The sequence below is a fragment of the Zootoca vivipara genome, chromosome 14, assembly GCF_965207765.1.
Source record: "Zootoca vivipara chromosome 14, rZooViv2.hap1.1, whole genome shotgun sequence".
NCBI classification, from domain to species: Eukaryota; Metazoa; Chordata; class Lepidosauria; order Squamata; family Lacertidae; genus Zootoca; species Zootoca vivipara.
Genome location: NC_142597.1, coordinates 10,652,281 through 10,672,286, shown reverse-complemented (window position 1 = coordinate 10,672,286; position 20,006 = coordinate 10,652,281). Strand labels below are relative to the sequence as shown.

General features: G+C 44.9%; 1 protein-coding gene across 1 annotated transcript; it reads left to right on the top strand.

Annotated features, from left to right (window-relative positions):
- The first annotated feature begins 10,914 nt into the window (after positions 1-10,914).
- On the top strand, positions 10,915-19,841 carry LOC148683485 (interleukin-36 alpha-like). Its single transcript, XM_060268454.2, has 5 exons — positions 10,915-11,173; positions 13,417-13,573; positions 13,721-13,843; positions 15,105-15,244; positions 17,831-19,841. The coding sequence occupies exons 2-5, from the start codon at positions 13,477-13,479 to the stop codon at positions 18,074-18,076; spliced, it is 606 nt and encodes a 201-aa protein (XP_060124437.2). The 5' UTR covers positions 10,915-11,173; positions 13,417-13,476; the 3' UTR covers positions 18,077-19,841.
- The last annotated feature ends 165 nt before the right edge of the window (positions 19,842-20,006 follow it).

Here is a 20,006-nt window from a genome sequence, read left to right as displayed (position 1 = left end):
TCAGTTCTTGAATCGATTGTCACAGATCTACCCCTATTTATGGAAGAGGTTTATAGGTTTTTGAAGGATTTGTAAGTGAAAAGAACTATTGGGAAAGGTTTTTCCTTCGACTGCAGAGTAAATATCTTGAGTCATTAAGATGGCTTCGGGATTGCTCTGTGAACTCAAATAAAGTGTCTCTTTTTTTCAGGGAATGTTTTATAATTTTTGAATGGTGAAGGATTGGTTTTTCTCTAGGGTGCGTTTCTGCTATGTGTGCACCTTAAGTTTTGTGTAAAGCTCATACCAATTTCTGTTGCCCATCGCCTGCAAGCCCCCTAATGTGACATCATAGAATGCTTGCAATTTGTTTTTAAAAAACGACCAGCACCTGCTCATCAGGAGCAGAAGTGAGCAGCTTCTGTGAGTGAAGTGAAGGGCTGTTTCTCAGAAGAGGAAACCCTGGGAGAGCGTAGAGCGGGTCCTGCCCGCAAATTCCCCCCTCTCTGAAGAGGAGGAATCTTACAGACCAAATGTGTTTATTGGGAATGTATTGCCATCTATATTGCTAATTATTGTATGCTGTTGATACCCCATGCATTGATGGAATGTTCCTTATGTATTATATTGCTTTCTAATGTTTGCTAATACAGTACCCAATTGTGAATTGTATCTTTGTTGAGAAAGCAACTATGCTGGGAAGCACCTAGGCTTTGGCTGTGGCAGCGGGGCGCTGCACGCGAGCTCACATAGGAAAAGGCCTTGGCGACTTGCCCAAAGGATGCAGGATAGAGGATCTGGGACAGAGGTACATCCTTTGCAACTCACTGGGTCACTGTAACCCTGGATATGCCATATATGGGTGGGATGAGCTATTCCAATATGGAGCAAGGCCGGCTCTCCCATATTTGATTTGGGGTTGATCTCTTCCAAGAAGGAGGAGATGAAGTTCACAAATGGTAAACTGAATGGGCCTTACCTTCACCGATTGGTAGTTCTTTGTTCTAAATGAGCCAATCTGATTGGTTGTTCTGTAATGTATGGCTACCCAAAGATATAAATGTTTGAGACACTCATTGTTCTGGGCTCGGCTTTAGGAAGTATCCTCTGAGCCATTGCTTGCTGTCAGCAAACAATAAAATTTACTTTCCTTTTCTCTATTGCTGCGCGGCGAAGTTTCTTCAGTCTGCGTCACAACCCTACATCACTACCCTAAGGAGTCTCAAAGCGGCTAACAATCTCCTTTTCCCTTCCTCCCCCACAACAAACACTCTGTGAGGTGAGTGAGGCAGAGACTTTAGAGAAGTGTGACTAGCCCAAGGTCACCCATTAGCTGCATGTGGAGGTGTGAGGAATCGAACCTGGTTCACCAGATTACGAGCCCACTGCTCTTAACCACTACACCATACTGGCCTGGTTTCTGCATTTGCATCCGATTCTGTTCTGAGGTCTGGTTTCTGGTGGTTTCTGTGCCAAACTTGTCTTTGTGGTAATAGAGCTCTCTGATATCTGGGGGTACCTCACTCTCCAATTCAAAATGGTCCTAAGAGACCAGGAGAGAGCCTCTGTCTGTAGAAGACAGAAAGGTCTGAGAAAAAGAACAGCCTGTGAAATCCATTTTACTTCACAAGGAAAATGGAAAGGTCACTTTGAAAGGACATGGGATCCATTCCCATGAACAGATTGTGGCAGGATGTGATGTGGAAAACCCAAAGCTTGGTTACAAGAATGCAGGGGGGAAATGTCAACTCGTCAATGGCAAAACTTGCAGGATGAATAGTCAAGAACCAGGTCCAAAAGGTGGGGGAAATGAAGGGTGTGAATTAGTGAAGGGAAAGTTAGAAGAAGAAGGTCTGAGTCAGTGTGTGTTGTGGCAAAAGGGACAAAAGTTTCCAGAAGGTGGTTGCAAGATGGTAAGAAGACAAAATCTGAGGTTATTAGATAGAAGAGTCAGGAAGAAGGAAAGTTTTTGAAAGAGTGATGAAGTTCAGAGTAGAAGGCCTACAGGAAGTCCCAAGTGTGAAGAAGATTTTTCAGCTTGCCTTTCGTTGTGAGTTTGTTCCTTACCTCAAATTATTCCAAAATACGAGGAATGTGTTAAAATGCCAAGTAATCTTTTTTGAACTATTTCAAACTTTGAAGTCTCTATCTGAGAAATTGGAAGAGGAAATGAATGTTAACGAACTGCTACCACCAGGTTGAGAAGCATTGACATTGCTATGTATGTTTGATTAACATCGCCTGCATTGCAAAGGGGTTAGAGTGGATTACCTTTAGGGGTCCCCTCCAGCTTTGCAGATCCATGATTTCATGATGCCAGGCAGATTTGATCAGAGAGCCAGTGACCTGGAGGATAGCTGTGTCAATTGGGAAGCCAATTGGGATTCTAATGCTCTCCACATGAGAAGCAATAAAGAAAGGAGAAATCTATTTGTGTGATTATGATTGAGAGAGGCAAGCCAAGTTCAGAAAAGGATTCCACAGATCCTGAAATTTGGATAAGTGATAGGAAATGGGAAATGGAACCTCCCTATTACAAATATGACAGTCCCAAAGGGGCCCGAGGCATGGGCGTACCCAGGATCAAAACTAGGGGGGGGGAAGGGGAGGGGCCAAGGCACGGAAGGGGAGGGGCCACAAAGTGGGCGGGAACAGCGAACTCGCGCTCCGCCGGGCTGTGCCCCTCCCTAGAAGCAGGGCTGGTGGGCGGAGGCGGAGCCCAGCCCAGCGGAGCGCGAGTTCAGCGTGCCCGCCCGCCGCGCCGCGCTCTCTGGTTTCCCGCCGCGCTTAACCTTGCCAGAGGGCGCGACGGGGAGCTGGAGGGAGGGCGCAGCGCGGCGGGCGGGAACGGCGAACTCGCGCTCCGCCGGGCTGTGCCCCTCCCTAGCAGCAGGGCTGGTGGGCGGAGGCGGAGCCCAGCCCAGCGGAGCGCGAGTTCGGCGTTCCCGCCCACCGCGCCGCGCTCCCTGGTTCCCCGCCGCGCTTGGCCTTGCCTGAGGGCGCGCCGGGGAGCTGGAGGGAGGGTGCGGCGTGGTGCGGCGGGAATGGCGAACTCGCGCTCTGCCGGGCTGTGCTCCGCCTCTGCCCACCAGCCCTGCTTCTAGAGTAGGGCAGCTGCCCTAACTTGCCGCATGGTGGGTACGCCCTTGGCCCGAGGTTAAAACAAAAGTAAAGAGGTGCTAAAATGGCCAAACCTTCCCTGAAAAGATTGGAAAAACCAGAAGTGTGGCTATAAAAAGTAGAAAAAGCAAAGAGTCAAACCTTGCCAGCTAGTAGACCCCACTAACAAGGGGTGTGTGTGTGTGGGAGGGATTCAGCCTTGCACCATGACTTAGCGTTTGCTAGCACGTGACCAGTGGAGAGTCTGGAGAGACCTGTGAACTAAGTTGTAAACTCAGAGATTTTTCAAAGATGGAGATGGTATTTTAAATCCCCAGCAGCAAGGTTCCAAATTATCAATTGGTCTTATTGATATATGAACAATAACATCTTTCCACTGTACCAGAACCTGAGATGAAAGTGTGGATTATGATGATCATCTGAACTGAATTAGCCCATTCCCGTCCATTTTGCCCAGGATGTCAATATTTATTCTTGCCATCTCATTTTTGACCACATCCAGCTTACCATGGTTCATGGATCTTACATTTCAGGTTCCTATGCAATATTTTTCTTTACAGCATTGGCTTTTCCTTTCACTTCGAGGCACATCTGCAAATGAGCGACCTTTTGACTTTGGCCCAGCCGCTTCATCAGTTCTGAATCTACTTTTACTTGTCCTCCGCTCTTCCTCAGTAGTATGTTGGACGCCTTCCAACCTGAGGGGCTCATATTCCAGCATCATAACTTTTATATGCCTGTTGTTTTTGTCCATGGAGTTTTCTTGGCAGGGATACTGGAGTGGCTTGCTGGTTTCTGCTCCAGGTGGATCATGTTTAGTCAAAACGCTCCACTATGACCTGTCTGCACGGCATAGCTCATAGCTTCTCTGAGTTATTCAAGCCCCTTTGCCATGACAAGGCAGCGATCCATGAAGCAGACATACTGAATTAGTCTCTGCTAATTAGGTCTCAGGTTACAGCGAGGATTCTGCAATAAACCCAGGCTCTTTCTGGCCAATTATTATAGTCAGCATAACCTTGACAGAAGAGATGACACAACTAGTTTAAGCCAGCGGAACTCAGCTTCTCTGAAGGAAAAACCCAAACATCATGAACCTTCTGCTTGTTTCTTTCACACAGAGAAGCTTCCAGAACCCTCTTGAGTTAATTAGAATAGGAAAGATCTCTACACATCAGATCAATACTTTCTGCACTAAGAAATGCAAACTGACAGAGTTGTCCCCAAAGGTGACTGGGTTGTGTGTGTGTGCAAAGAGACAAAGACAAGGGCCAAGTATCCTCATCCTCCATGGGATAACCCATCCCTTTACTTCTCTAGTTAGGCACTAATTAGCTCTGGTCTTTGCTTGTTGAGGCTGGTGAGAGTTGAAGTCCAGCAAACTCTTCTCGCTAAAAGAACACTACTTCTGATCTACGAAAAATGGCTTTTGTTCCAAAGAAGAGAAATGATTTCATCACCTCCTTAAAATATAACTCCATAATACATGCCTCCCAAGGAAATACAAAAACTTGATTCAGTTGGCTAGAGTGTGGTGCTGATAATGTGAAGGTCATTTCCATGAAAGCAGGGGGTCACTGCAGCAGAAGGGATAAGGCTTGTTGGATTTCCAATCAGTTAAAACACGCAGTGTTTGGATGGCCCTAGTTAGCTCCTTCACCAATGCAAAAGTGAAAATCATTTGCACATCCCATGTACAATCAACTTATACAAGGCTCTGCTTCCACCTCTCTCTCCTAAAGACTTTAAAAAAATGGTTATATGGATTAAGAGGTGTTTCTAATCCTGAACACCTTTTGAATACAAGAGGTAAAATCCACCTGGGCATTCTCAAAAGGGCCTGAGAGATGCGGAAGTAGGTGAGGGAGGAGACTCTTGCTTGTAAATGCTTGTTGCTTTACTTCACTTTTCCAAGTGTCAGCTTCTGGGAACAACAGGAAGCCACAAGCCTTACTCAAGCATCCTGATACACAAAGTTTCCTTGAGCATGCAAATCACACCCACCAGTGTTATTAAGCAGGTATGAAATGTTGTGTAAATCCCAGGAGAGACTACCGAGAGGGATCTTTCACATTAAGGCACAGTACTTTCTCACATCAGCGCCTTCAATTATTGCTCTGGACTTTCTACCCATGTGTTAGAACAGGAGCAGATTTTGGTAATATGTTGCCGTGAGCAAAGGTATAATTTGGCACCCCCTCTTGAATATTTCTTATTTTCACAAAACTTCATTTTGGTGCAATTGTTTTTTATGAATCTTCTCAGTAGGTACCCGCATAAATATAGGCTTCCTTCCTTCCTTCCTTCCTTCCTTCCTTCCTTCCTTCCTTCCTTCCTTCCTTCCTTCCTTCCTTCCTTCCTTCCTTTCCTTCCGCACCCACAGTGCCCTAAATCTGGCACTGGTTAGAATGTTAGCTTTCCCCAACCTTCTGCTTTCTATACCATCTACTGAGCTGTGTAAGTATGATGCTCTGTGGGTGTGATATGAACTAGATCCCATGGAAGGCAACATCCAAACAGGATTTCTATGTAATCAAAATGTAAAGCTACATGCATTTATGGTGATCTGAGTCTACCTGGCATTTAAATGGAGCAAGGGGAATAAAAATACAGTGGAACCTTGGGTTATGAACACCTCGGTTTACAAATTTTCAGTTTACGAACGCCGCGGACCCATCTGGAACGGATTAATTCACTTTCCATTACTTTCAATGGGAAAGTTCGCTTTCAGTTTATGAACAGACTTCCGGAACCAATTACACCCATGCTTCGGGTTAAGTACGCTTCAGGTTGAGTACTCCGCGGACCCGTCTGGAACGGATTAATCCACTTTCCATTACTTTCAATGGGAAAGTTCGCTTCAGTTTATGAACGCTTCAGTTTATGAACAGACTTTCGGAACCATTTGTGTTCATAAACCGAGGTACCACTGTACTGCTAAAACTAGCAAAAAGCATCAATAGTAAACCGCTGGAGATTTCTTAGGCAAAGGTCTTTCTTCACGGCTTGGCAATATGGTGTCATGTCCGGGTGGGCTCCAAAATACATACAGTAAATGGTTCTTGTAACTCTTCGATTTCAAGTTATATGCTGCACTAGCTTCAGTGAGAAAGCAATCAAACCTCCCTTACATCCTTGAATTTTGCTTGAATTTTGCAGACCCTTCACCTGGTTTTGACAACTTATTCTATCAGGGCAGGGTCCATAGTTCATTGGGGATGAAGTTGGAGGAGCAGCTGCACAGAAATTTTCAAACTCATATAGATGGAGGGAAAGTGGCTTCTTTAGTCTAAGGGCTCCCCTAGATTACCTGTTCATTTAGCACTCTTCCTGATTTGCTTGTGCAGAGGTTATACAACGCCCGCTCTTCATTGAGCGTTTGTTCTTATTTGTTTGTGGGGTGGCTATATAACAGCGCACATCCTTATTTGTTTGCACAAAGGTTACTGTATGTGATGGACTCTAGTCACCATCATCCCTGGCTGGCTGGGCTGACAGTAGTTGGAGTCCACCAACATCTGAAGTGTCATGGGTTCCTAACCCCTGGACTTCAATATTAGTACTGTATTATTTATAGACTCCCTTCAGAGCATAAAGCCATGTACAAGAGAAAGCAGCAACAAAGAGACAACCACGGTGATGTTGGCGAAACAATGAAAAGGTAAACCACCGTGAGGTGCAAATATTTAAATGTATAAACGACCTTCACATATACAAGGAGATTCAAAAATGTGTGCAAAGTCTCATATTCAAAGTCTTAAAAGTCCAGTATAAAGTGCAATAAAGTCCGACAATAAAGTGCTATGATGTATCATGTGTTCTTATCTCTTCCCATGCGTTCTTATCTCATCCAACGGGTGGCCAGCTTCTTTCCCGTTTCACAGGAATGGTTTCCTCAGGGTGTGGACTCTTTCGTAAGTAATAAGAAATTCATATGATGCACCATAAATATGCACCATAAACTTTTGAGACTTTGAATATGAGACTTTGCACACATTTTTGAATCTCCTTGTATATGTGAAGGTCGTTTATACATGTACAAGAGAAAAGCAGAATAAAACATGGAATTCTGGAAGTGCTGTTCCTCCTTTGTTCCACAAAGTGGAGATATTGATCCAAATTCTGTCCAGGAGCTTAGCAGTGTTGTGTAGGAAATATTCTGGCAGTTAGTATCCTACCACCAAATAAATCTCCCTCCACATATCTGAGTTAGCCAGTTCACACCGTTGTTGTTGTTGATGATGATCATGGGGATAATGGAGGAGGAATTAAACTTTAGAAGCACATTGGAGGCAAAACCCAGGATCATATTTCCTCAGCAAGCATTCCAAATCACTTTGTCTAATAGGCTCTTGCCCCCACCCTTTCATGAGTTTTCTGACTTCATAGGTTGGGAGTCTTTTTGCAACAGAACATAATTGCAGTGGAAGCCTGCCCTGTCTGGAGAGGCAAAGCATTATGCAGACTTTTAAGGGCTACTGTCCTTTTAATTAAAAGCTTTGTGAGTTTCAGTTATTATTATTTTTCTTTTCTTTTCTTTTCTGTAAAACTGAGAAAAGAAAAAGAATAAAGTAAACAGGTACGGTAATTAAGGGTTGGAGACATTGCTAATCCAACAGCCACACTGTCTTATTCACACAAGTCTTTCATTTTTAATTAAGTCATTCCATTTTTAATTCATAATTTCTTAGGAAACATGCATTACAGAGCTTTAAAAAACAAAAACAAATCAAAATGAGGCTCACTATTTACTGTAGATCTGGAGAGAGCTAAAGGACTCTTGAATCCATGATGTTTCTGGGTTGGTTCATGAGCACCCTTTCTGACCCAAACAAGCCTCTTGCTCAGAGTCAGCAAAGAGCTGCTGAGATCACTTTATTTTATTTTTAAAACAACAACCATTTTTAATAGATCAGATCCACTGGTATTGGGGGCAAAAATCAGAAGGTTGCTGCTACCGGTATCCATGCTTGGCATCTGTCTGTCTTGAGAGACAATGGGTCAGTGTACCTTTGGGGGTGAGGACAAACTGTTGGAGAATTACAGTGCCTGCTGGAGCTGTAGAGACCAACGCAGGAGAGACATGTTTTGTTGCAACTGGGGCAGATGAAGGTGTCCGATTGTACTGCTGCAGATGCACCATGGTGCTTCTTCTGTCTGCGCTCCTCCCAGAGGTCATTTTTTCTCTGGTCACTGCTATGGATACACAACTTGACTGCATAGCTGTCAACCCTCCCATTTTTTGCGGCTAAAATCTTTCAATCCGTTTCCCACAGGCAGCCAGGATTGTAAAATATCCCGCAAATCTCCTGGATTTCAAAGGAAGCAGCTCCTCTCCCTCCCTACCGGCCAGAGAGGCTCCACTTGGCGTCCCCCGCGAGCGAGCAGCCAGCCGCCATCCGGTAAAATGCCTCGCTCAGCAGCTGGCTGCTCGCTCACTTGCCGAGTGCTGCTGGAAATCGCCTCTGTGCATGCGCAGAACCAGTTTTCGGTGCCGCTCTGTCCATGTCTGGGCACCGGAAATTGCTTCTGCGCATGTCCGGGCATGCACAGAAGAGATTTCCGTTGCCCAGACATGCGGGCACGGGCACCCTGGCACCAGAAGTCGCTCCTGCGCATGTCTGGACATGTGCAGAACTGATTTCTGGTGCCCCGGACATGGGCAGAGCCGGCACCAGAAATCGGGCATGCGCAGAGGCGATTTCTGGCAGCACCCTTATTTTTAAATCCTAAAGTTGACAGCTATGCTTGACTGACTGTCTCCAGGTACCGTGGTTGTCTGCAATGGATTCCCAGTATCGATGTTGTCAGCCTTCATATGACACGTTTTCAGTCATCTTCATAATGCAGAGTTGGTCTGTCAATTGAACACCAGGCTTGGATTAAAAGCTCTCCCAGGAAGCTGTCTAAAACCCTGTGAGATGCATTTTAAATAAAAGGACACATTCTATTCATGTAAAAACATGCTGATTCCCGGACCATCCGCGGGCCGGATTTAGAAGGCGATTGGGCCGCATCCGGCCCCCGGGCCTTAGTCTGGGGAACCCTGATCTGGAGCTTTTTGTTTCTAGTCCAAGTATGTTATCACCCCCACCCCTAAGTTATTACTCTGTGGCAACATCCCCCCAACATACATTCCAAAATACATCCCCAGGTTACTCACATGTGATGATCCTGAACACCATAATCAAGGTTCAAAAATCCTTAGGTAGTATAAGGTGAAGCCTCAGACAATGGTTGCAGGCTTAAAAAAAAGAAATATCTAGATGGGATGGTGCCATACAGTTAGACTGTTAAAGCATGACATTACAGCCAAGGCACAAGAGCTGGAAAGTTACCAGCTACTGAGTGAGGAAATGGGAAATACCTTTTGCAATTTCACAATAGTGTAATTCCCCCTGGTCATTTTAATATTTGGTGTTGGCGGGTTTTGGTGTTGATAACCACAAATATGTCGGGTCAACATCTACAGTTTTGGCCAGAAATATTTATTAGGTCCACTCCCAAATCTAACAAAATAGTGTGTTACAAAAAGCAGTGGGTGGGAAGAGGAGGAGGAAACAACAACGGAAGGTACAGATATTAGGCGGATATTATAGGGATGAACCAACGTTTAGAATTAATCCAAAAATGGAGGCTGCATACTGAATTAGTTTCTGCTAATTAGGTCTCAGGTTACACCAAGGATTCTGCAATAAATGACTGTTCCTCATTTATTAAAATGAAACAATAGAATGTAAGAAGAGGCTGCTGGGTCAAGCTAGTAGGTGATCTAGCCCAGCATTGCGTTCCCACAGCTGCTAGCCAGATGCCATTGGGGAAGCACACAAGGAGGACCTAAGCACATTAATGATCTCCCTAGTCCCCAGCAAATGTTATTCAGGTACTGAGGAAGCAAAGGAATGATTGTGTTGTAATCAAAGGATTCTTCATAATGTTCAGGGAGTGGTTTATGAATATTCATTCTTAGCATTCTAAGTAGGATCGGAGGCAACCTTTCCAAGAAGTACTTTCAAGGTAGTTAGTTTTAATGTCATTTTCGAGTGTGCAAGATGCACTTGCTTGGACACGAGATGCATAATGCCCAATGTGCTACCATCTTGTTCTTGTGGTTGGTGCAGACTATGAGCCCAGCAAACGTCAGCCTCACCCCCAACGTATTAACTGTTGACCAGAGTAGATTTGGGAGAGAGGAAAAGGTGGGGATAAGTGTTTGGAGAAGGGTGGAATGGAGTATTCCTTCAGGGAGTTGATAGCATAAGGAAGCTTCAAGCTTTTGTCTCTGGAATTTTGGATTCCTTACTTTGTAAAAGTTGGCGCCAGGATGCTAGAAATCAATGCTGGAGATCAAAGCAGCCAAATGAATGAGGAAGCAACAGCATTTAATTGAGATGGTGGACGAGGCTTGTTGGTCAATCTCAATCAATTAAAACACTCAACAGCCGAGTCTTCCTTGTTACTTCTCTTTGCAACGCAAGTGTGACACTTCCTGTATACAACAGATTTATGCAAGCAGCATTGCAGAATGATCTGTCTTCTCTTTTCTCTCAAATGTTTTACCTTGTTCAGAAGTACTTCTATCATTGAACTTCAAACAAACAAAAAACAGATGCAAAATAAAAAAATTCCTTCAGTAGCACCTTAAAGACCAACTAAGTTTTTATTTTGGTATGAGCTTTCGTGTGTATGCACACTTATCTGAAGAAGTGTGCATGCACACGAAAGCTCATACCAAAAGAAGAACTTAGTTGGTCTTTAAGGTGCTACTGAAGGAATTTTGTTATTTTGCTTCGACTCAGACCAACACGGCTACCTACCTGTAACTAAAAAGCAGATGGAAATCCAACTAGGCATTTCCCAAAGAGCCTATGGAGTTTTGTGCAGCTGATAGACCTGAAAAACTGGTTAAATTAGTATTTCATGTGCTAAGAATCTGACATGTAAATTAGCATGAAGCATGCAAACCACACCTACCAGCCTCACTGAGCAGCAATAAAATGCTGTGCAAATCCCAGGGGAGAGCAGAGAGAGAAGGATCTCTCCCAAGGCACGGGACTTTATCACATCAGCGCAGGTACCACTTCCTTAATTACTTATCTGAACTGCCTGTCTCTGTGTTGAAACGTTAGTCATCTACAACCTGCTGCTTTCCAGATACTATTGGACTGCTATTCCTATCTTCTATGAACGTTGGCTATGCCGAGTTGGAGTCCACAACATTTGGAAGGCTCCAGGTTAAGGGAAACTATGCTAGATTGTCTGCTTCCACTGCCAAATCATCTGTGAAGCAATGGAATTGTAACTGGCCTTTCCTCTTGCCAATGTTCCCCATCTATCATGCTTCTTTTTGTGCAGGATATATATTTCGAAACAAGGCAGCTTCAAACTATGGGCTGTGTCGGACAGTCGAACGGATTCCCTCGGGAGGTGGTGGACTCTCCTTCCTTAGAGGTTTTTAAGCGGAGCTTGGATGGCTATTCCTTTGTACAGTGGTACCTTGGTTCCACTTGGTGAACTTAATCCATTCTGGGAGTCCATTTGACTCCTGAAATGATTTGAAAACCTAGGTGCAGCTTCCCATTGGCTGTAGGAGCTTCCTGCAGTCAAGCGGAAGCCGCGTCGGATGTTCTGCTTCCGAAAAGCATTCGTAAACCGGAACACTTACTTCTGGGTTTGTGGCGTTCTGGAGACAATTTGTTCAGCAACTAAGCCATTCAGGAACCAAGGTTTGACTGTATGGGAAATGTATCGGGAAGACAGAATGTATCCAGGAGCTAGTGGTCTGACAAGAAGCCCTTCCTGCCTCTATTACTTCCCTTTCCCTCTCTCTTGTTAAGTTTTCTGATGGAATGTATTTTGGCTTCTCATTGCTATTTTACAATATGAATGTTTTTGAGAACAGTCCTAAATGTTTGGGAATGTTGGGAGGAGGTGAAGCCCCCCTCTCAGAGCTGCCTTATAAGTTGTGGAGGATAGTGCTGGGTACCTTCTTTCATGTTTGTTGTGGTTTGAGAAAGTGAGGCATTGGGAGGGGATGGCTAATGGATGATCTGCACGTAGCCAGTCTTGAAGGCTACACAGGTTGTCTATAAAATCGGATGGTTTGGGCAGAGTTTCTCTGAAGCTTGTGCATGGACTGATCGGCTGGAGGGCTGTGCAAACTGAGGTTACCTGGGGGAGTCACTTCACCACTTCTTGAGGGCTTCCAAGTGGCAGATTAAAGTGCTTGCTTGGTATGTATACATTGCTTGCTGTTTTAGAATAAAATCTTTAATCTTCTCACTCACTTGTGTATTTTGTATTGCTTCTGAATCTCATTTTAAGATAAAAATAAATGTTTCTGGTGGCACCTTAGAGACCAACTAAGTTTGTCATAGGTATGAGCTTTCGTGTGCATGCACACTTCTTCAGATACAGTGGAACCTCGGTTTATGAACACCTCGGTTTATGAATTTTCGGTTTATGAACACCGCAGACCCATCCGGAATGGATTAATTCACTTTCCATTACTTTTAATGGGAAAGTTCGCTTCAGTTTATGAACGCTTCAGTTTATGAACAGACTTCCGGAACCAATTACACCCATGCTTCAGTTTATGAACGCTTCAGTTTAAGTACTCCGCGGACCCGTCTGTAACGGATTAATCCACTTTCCATTACTTTCAATGGGAAAGTTCGCTTCAGTTTATGAACGGTTACTCTGCGGACCGTCTGGAACGGATTAATCCACTTTCCATTACTTTCAATGGGAAAGTTCGCTTCAGTTTATGAACGCTTCAGTTTATGAACAGACTTCCGGAACCAATTGTGTTCATAAACCGAGGTACCACTGTACACTGAAACAGAAGTCACCAGACCCTTATGTATAGTCAGAGGGTGGGGAGGGGTATTACTCAGGAGTGGTAAACCTGTTGACGACGGTTAAAGACTGCAATTGGTCTTGCAGGAAAAAGCAAGGGGTGAATCCAATGTCCTTATTCAGACCAGGTCTATCCATGGTTTTAAGCTTGGTAATGAGTTGCAATTCAGCAAATTTTCTTTCCAGTCTGTTTCTGAAATTTTTCTGTAATAAGACAGCTGCTTTGAGATCTTGTATAGAATGTCCTGGGAGATTCAAGTGTTCTCCTACTGGTTTCATTTTAAAAGAACCACCTTGCCTTTGGCAAGACACTGTCCTGGATGCTTTAGTTGAGATTCCTATATTGCAAGGGATTGGATTAGATGACCCTCACAGTCCCTTTCAACTCTACCATTCTATGATCTATAGATGAAATAAACCAAGTTTATCGCAGCTTAAGATGCCACTCTCTTTTAAAAGCTCCCCCTACAGAAATCTGAACTTCATATAGTCTGAACCTCAACCACTCTTCAAGAAGAAATGGAGAAAATGGGGGAGGCTGAAATGATGAAGTCCCACAAAACCGTACAACAGGAAATGGACGATTTATTCAATCATTTTAAGAAGCCACGTCCAGGTGAAAAATAGTTCTTTACTTTTCTATTCACCGCTCAAGCTCAGTTTCCAAACTATGCCAATCAGCATTATACCAATAGTTTACATTATTATTATTATCATTATTATCATTATTATTATTATTATTATTACCTTTTTAACCATCCAGGTACGGTTGTGATCCAGAGATTACCAGATCCCTGGTACTTCAAAATTTGGGATATTAATCAGAAGTACCTCTTCTTAGTGGGTGACCGGCTGCTCTCAGCGCCCAGAAATTCCAACTCACCAGGTAACAGCTCCTACCATGCTTCACAGCTCCTCCATCCCAGGTGGCTGGCTGTTCACAAGTGGAACTAGGTAACCTAGTTTCAGGGTGGTGTCTGGTTCAGCAGGGCTGGCCCAAGACATTTTTCTGCCCGAGACAAAGGACAAGCTAATGCCCATCCTTCATTCCAGGCATGGAAACTAACTGGACTGGCAGTTGAATATTTTTTTAATGCTAGGAGCAAGATAGCCTCACTCTTCCTAATGGTAGGGCCGGCCCTGTTGTCTTGGGTGAAGGACAAGATAGTGTCTTCTCATTCCACATATACTAGAATCGTGGCAGTTGAATCTTACTTCATCCCTAGTAATGGGACGACATCCTTGACCACACCCAGGGGAAATGGACTAGCTTAGGTACACAGGGATTTGCTGCCTGAAGTGAGTGTCCCACTTTGCCTAGTGGCAGGGCCAGCCCCGTGATTCGGCAGTATTTTCTTAAACAAGGCTCAGCAATGCTATTGTGGGATTTATCCATGGGGTTCATGAGAGCCATTGTGAAATGGGGAAGAGGAGAGTTCTGCAATGCCTTTAGTCACTAGTTACACAGGCAGGTGCCTTATACCAAGTCAAACCATTGCTCCATCCTGCCCAGATTACTGGTCCATTTTTGTCTCATTCCAAGGCTAGTCCATGTAGTCTCACTTATTCCAATTGGCAGTGGTTCTCCAAAGGTATCAGTCAGAGAAAGATCTGTTGGCCAGTAGTCAAGGGTGTTGGGAGCTGTAGTTCAGCAATGTTGGGGGGGGGATAAAGCTTTCCCACACCTCTTATAATGGTTGATAGGGAAGGGCTGTAGTTCACTGGTAGAGCACATGCCTGCAGAACAATGTGCGCTACCCCTGAGCTTAGCACCCATTTTAAGAGGTATCAATATTTTTTTTTGGTAAGAATAATCCGTAAGAAGACCGAAGGTCACTTCAAGATACAAAATTGCCTGTGCACTGTGCAAGCTACCTGTGCTATGTACCGGTAGTGGACCTCTCATGATATGAACATTGGCCATACTTCTAGTATAGGGGTTGCACTCCTTTCAAGAGACTTGTACTTGTTCTTGTGGATCACTTCAACAGCTTTCAATCTGATTGACGGCCTTCCAGGCACCTAAGACTCCTGTACCAATAATGCTCTCTCTCTCTCCCTCCCTCCCTCCCTCCTCCTCCCTCCCTCCCTCCCCCTCCCTCCCTCTTTCCCTCCACTGATCCTGTTTCTGAGCTGCTCACCTCCAGCGGGGTTAATTGCTGTGGTCCCAAATGAAGCCATTGGGAAAAAAGATGAAAGAACATCCGCCATCTTTATGGGTAACGAAAATGGGCAACGTACTTTGTCCTGTGAGGAAGTTGGTGGTCAACCTCAGCTAAAGTTAATGGTGAGTTTCATTTGCGCTTCAATGTCTCTTTTGATTCCATATTTGTCACCCCTAGTCTGTATGAGAAGCTCAACATATCAGGTCTGAGCTGGCTGCTCCAAACTCAGACCACATGGCTCTAACAGGCCTCCCTTGAGTTCCTGTACCAATAATTTAGGAACTTTCACCACTGTAACTAAGCCAATTTTTACTGCCTGTGTCTTCTGACTGATGTATGGAAGAACACATGAACCTGGCCTTTAAAGTGTTTGTAAGTAAACCAGTTTTTAACTTATTAAATGTGTGGCCTTTGGGGGAAGAGATGAACTTCGAAGGAACTTAGAAAGGCACATTTTAAAAGTCTGTTATTGTTGTTCAGTCGTTTAGTCGTGTCCGACCAGAGGCGCAGCAAGCTCAGGTGGTACCTGGTGCGGTGATTATTTTGTCACCCCCCCACACACACATTGAATTTTTGGGGGAAGGTTGCCCAGAGTGTCAGTCCTTCAATCTCATCAGACTAGATTCACCCCCCACCCGCACGGGCAAAGGCTGGAGAGGAGAGGTAGCATTAGATTAGCTCCATATACTTTAGAACAAGCACCTCCAACCTATCAAAAACTCAGTGATCTACCACTCCTCCGAATGGACAAATATTATTTACAAACATCTGAGGAGCTTTTCTCTCTCTCACCCTCTCCCTTCTGAGTAGCTTACTTCGTTGCTCCGTGATTCTCCTTCCTGCCTCTGCCTCTGCCTCTGCCTCTCTCTCTCTCTCTCTCTCTCTCTCACACACACACACACACATGGCATTTTCACTCAATCTCTCCCTCAACCTCAGTCTTTCTCCATCTGGAGCTTTTTGTTTCTAGTTCAAGTATGTTATCGCCCCCACCCCTAAGTTATTACCCTGTGGCAACCCCCCCCCCCAACATACATACATTCAAGTCCTCCCTCACGGCACCGCGTCCCCCTCACCCCACTGCTGGTGCTCTAACCCACCCACCCACAGAATGCAATGCGGAGCGGGCCGTCAGGGAAGGGAGGAAAGCAGACTTCCTCACTGGAGGAGCAGCAGCGCAGCTCCGGCTTGCATGAGACAGGGCAGAGCGATTGCTGCTGCGTCCCAAGCTGCAGAGAAAGGCTTTTCTTTCTCATTCTGCGATCAACGAAAATCAGCCAGCAATCCATGAGTCGATTGCAATCGACATGTTGAACATGCCCGCTTTAGAACATAAAGGAGGGGGAGGAACAGTGCTCGGTCCTCCTCACGGGGAAAGGCGGCTGGCCGCCCGCCCCGTCTCCTATGATAGCTAGTCAGCCAGCCCTCTTCTGCGGATGCGTGGAAAGTCTCCGCCCCTGCCCCACACCCGTTCTCCTTACCTCCGCCTGCTGCTAGCATTTGCCCCACTTCATCCCGCCATCTCACCCCCCACCCCACCCCACCCCCGCACAACTTCCCGGGAGAAAACTCCTTATTCAATAATGAGCCAGCCTGTGCCCCATAGCTTCGCGCTCATTCACCCAGCCATGCCGAGAGGAGCCTTTCTGGTGCCATTTCCCAAATGTGTGCACCTTCTCGCAAGGTCCCGGTGCCAAACTTGGGAGGCACGGGCGGGGTGGGCTCAGGATGGTACCCCCACTACAGGATGCTGCCCGGGGCGGTGGGCTCCCATCGCCCCCCTATTGCGACGCCACTGTGTCCAACTCTTTGTGAGCCCATGGACCAGAGCACTCCAAGCACTCCTGTCTTAAAGGTCTGAGAGCCTATATTTCCACCCTTTACTTTGCTACATATTTTGTGATTTTAAATTTCTGCTGGGGTTCTCTCAATAAAGAGTACTTGCCCCAAACCTGCATCTTGGCATCCAGGAATTCTCTTTCAATACCTATAATTTTTTCCCTTGCCACCAACATAATGGAGTTGGGAGCAGGGGTAACTTAGGCTGGCTGGTGTGAGTTCTAAAGGGTAAAGGCGCCCCTGACTATCAGGTCCAGTCATGTCCGACTCTGGGGTTGCGGCGCTCATCTCGCTCTATAGGTCGAGGGAGCCGGTGTTTGTCTGAAGACAGCTTCCCGGTCATGTGGCCAGCATGACAAAGCTGCTTCTGGTGAACCAGAGCAGCGCACGGAAACACCGTTTACCTTCCCGCCGGAGCGGTCCCTATTTATCTACTTGCACTTTGATGTGCTTTCGAACTGCTAGGTGGGCAGGAGCTGGGACCAAGCAACGGGAGCTCACCCCGTTGCAGGGATTCGAACCGCCAACCTTCTGATCAGCAAGCCCTAGACTCTGTGGGTTAACCCACAGCGCCACCTGGGTCCCCGATGGGAGTTGTAGCATAGCAATATATGGATGGCCACAGGTTTCCCCATCCCTGATCTAAGCCCTTTCCCTACCTGGATTCTCGTTCCGTTCCTATCCCTTAGTTCTACTGTGAGTTCTACTGTCTTCCTATACTTAGGATTGCTCAGTACTGCCATGCCTCCTTCCTCCTTAACCCTGCAGAGGGTTTTAATGAAGTAACAGAGGGTCTCTTGTTTTGATGAATGAATTTAAATAAATTATTTTGCCAATTGCTGTGAAAATGTTTTTGGTTTTTTTTAAAGGGAGAAAAAATTATGGATCTATATAATAAAAATCAGGAATTCAAGAACTTCAGTTTCCTCTGCAAGACTGCCAGCGGCAAGGAGACAGGCAGCTTTGAATCTGTAGCATTCCCAGGATGGTTTCTTAGCAGTTCACCGGAGCCAAACAAGCCTATTGGTTTGAGCCAGCAAGGAGGTGCTGAGATCACTGAATTTTTCATGGAAAAAACAAACTCAGGGGCGGGTGGTGCTGTTGTCATTCTATAGACCCTGTATAGGTGGTGTGGTAGAATGAAGTCCTGTGGAGATATAATTTTTCCAGCCTTAAGTTCAATACCCCACATTTTCATGCCTGCTATACATTTTTTTAAAGTCCTACTGAAAATTCATTAGCATTTTATGCATTTCCCCCCTACTATACACATTTAATGCTACTTTGCATATTTTTTTTGCAAAGCATTTCACCTCAATACACGGAATTTTTTGTGTTATTTTTCACTAGCATGTGCAATTTTCTGCACACTTTAACATTAGCATGTGCCTTTTTGTACACAAAAATGGAGCAAGGGGAATAAAAATACAGTGGAACCTCAGTTTATGAACACCTCGGTTTACAAATTTTCAGTTTACGAACGCCGCGGACCCATCTGGAACAGATTAATCCACTTTCCATTACTTTCAATGAACAGACTTCCGGAACCAATTACAGTTTATGAACGCTTCAGTTTAAGTACTCCGCAGACCGTCTGGAACAGATTAATCCACTTTCCATTACTTTCAATGGGAAAGTTCGCTTCAGTTCATGAACGCTTCAGTTTATGAACAGACTTCCGGAACCAATTGTGTTCATAAACCGAGGTACCACTGTACTGCTAAAACTAGCAAAAAGCATCAATAGTAAACCGCTGGAGATTTCTTAGGCAAAGGTCTTTCTTCACGGCTTGGCAATATGGTGTCATGTCCGGGTGGGCTCCAAAATACATACAGTAAATGGTTCTTGTAACTCTTCGATTTCAAGTTATATGCTGCACTAGCTTCAGTGAGAAAGCAATCAAACCTCCCTTACATCCTTGAATTTTGCTTGAATTTTGCAGACCCTTCACCTGGTTTTGACAACTTATTCTATCAGGGCAGGGCCCATAGTTCATTGGGGGTGAAGTTGGAGGAGCAGCTACACAGAAATTTTCAAACTTATATAGATGGAGGGAAAGTGGCTTCTTTAGTCTAAGGGCTCCCCTAGATTACCTGTTCATTTAGCACTCTTCCTGATTTGCTTGTGCAGAGGTTATACAACGCCCGCTCTTCATTGAGCGTTTGTTCTTATTTGTTTGTGGGGTGGTTATATAACAGCGCACGTCCTTATTTGTTTGCACAAAGGTTACTGTATGTGATGGACTCTAGTCACCATCATCCCTGGCTGGCTGGGCTGACAGTAGTTGGAGTCCACCAACATCTGGAGTGTCATGGGTTCCTAACCCCTGGACTTCAATATTAGTACTGTATTATTTATAGACTCCTTCAGAGCATAAAGCCATGTACAAGAGAAAAGCAGAATAAAACATGGAATTATGGAAGTGCTGTTCCTCCTTTATTCCACAAAGTGGAGATATTGATCCAAATTCTGTCCAGGAGCTTAGCAGTGTTGTGTGGGAAATGTTCTGGCAGTTAGTATCCTACCACCAAATAAATCTCCCTCCACATATCTGAGTTAGCCAGTTCACACCATTGTTGTTGTTGTTGTTGATGATGATCATGGTGATAATGGAGGAGGAGGAATTAAACTTTAGAAGCACATTAGAGGCAAAAGCCAGGATCATATTTCCTCAGCAAGCGTTCCGAATCGCTTTGTCTATATCACAAAATAGGCTCTTGCCCCCACCTTTTCATGAGTTTTCTGACTTCATAGGTTGGGAGTCTTTTTGCAACAGGACATAATTGCAGTGGAAGCCTGCCCTGTCTGGAGAGGCAAAGCATTATGCAGACTTTTAAGGGCTACTGTCCTTTTAAGTAAAAGCTTTGTGAGTTTCAGTTATTTTTTTGTCTTTTCTTTGCTGTAAAACTGGGAAAAGAAAAAGAATAAAGTAAACAGGTATGGTAATTAAAGTTCCCAGGGTTGGAGACATTGCTAATCCAACAGCCACACTGTCTTATTGATACAACAAGTCTTTCATTTTTAATTAAGTCATTCCATTTTTAA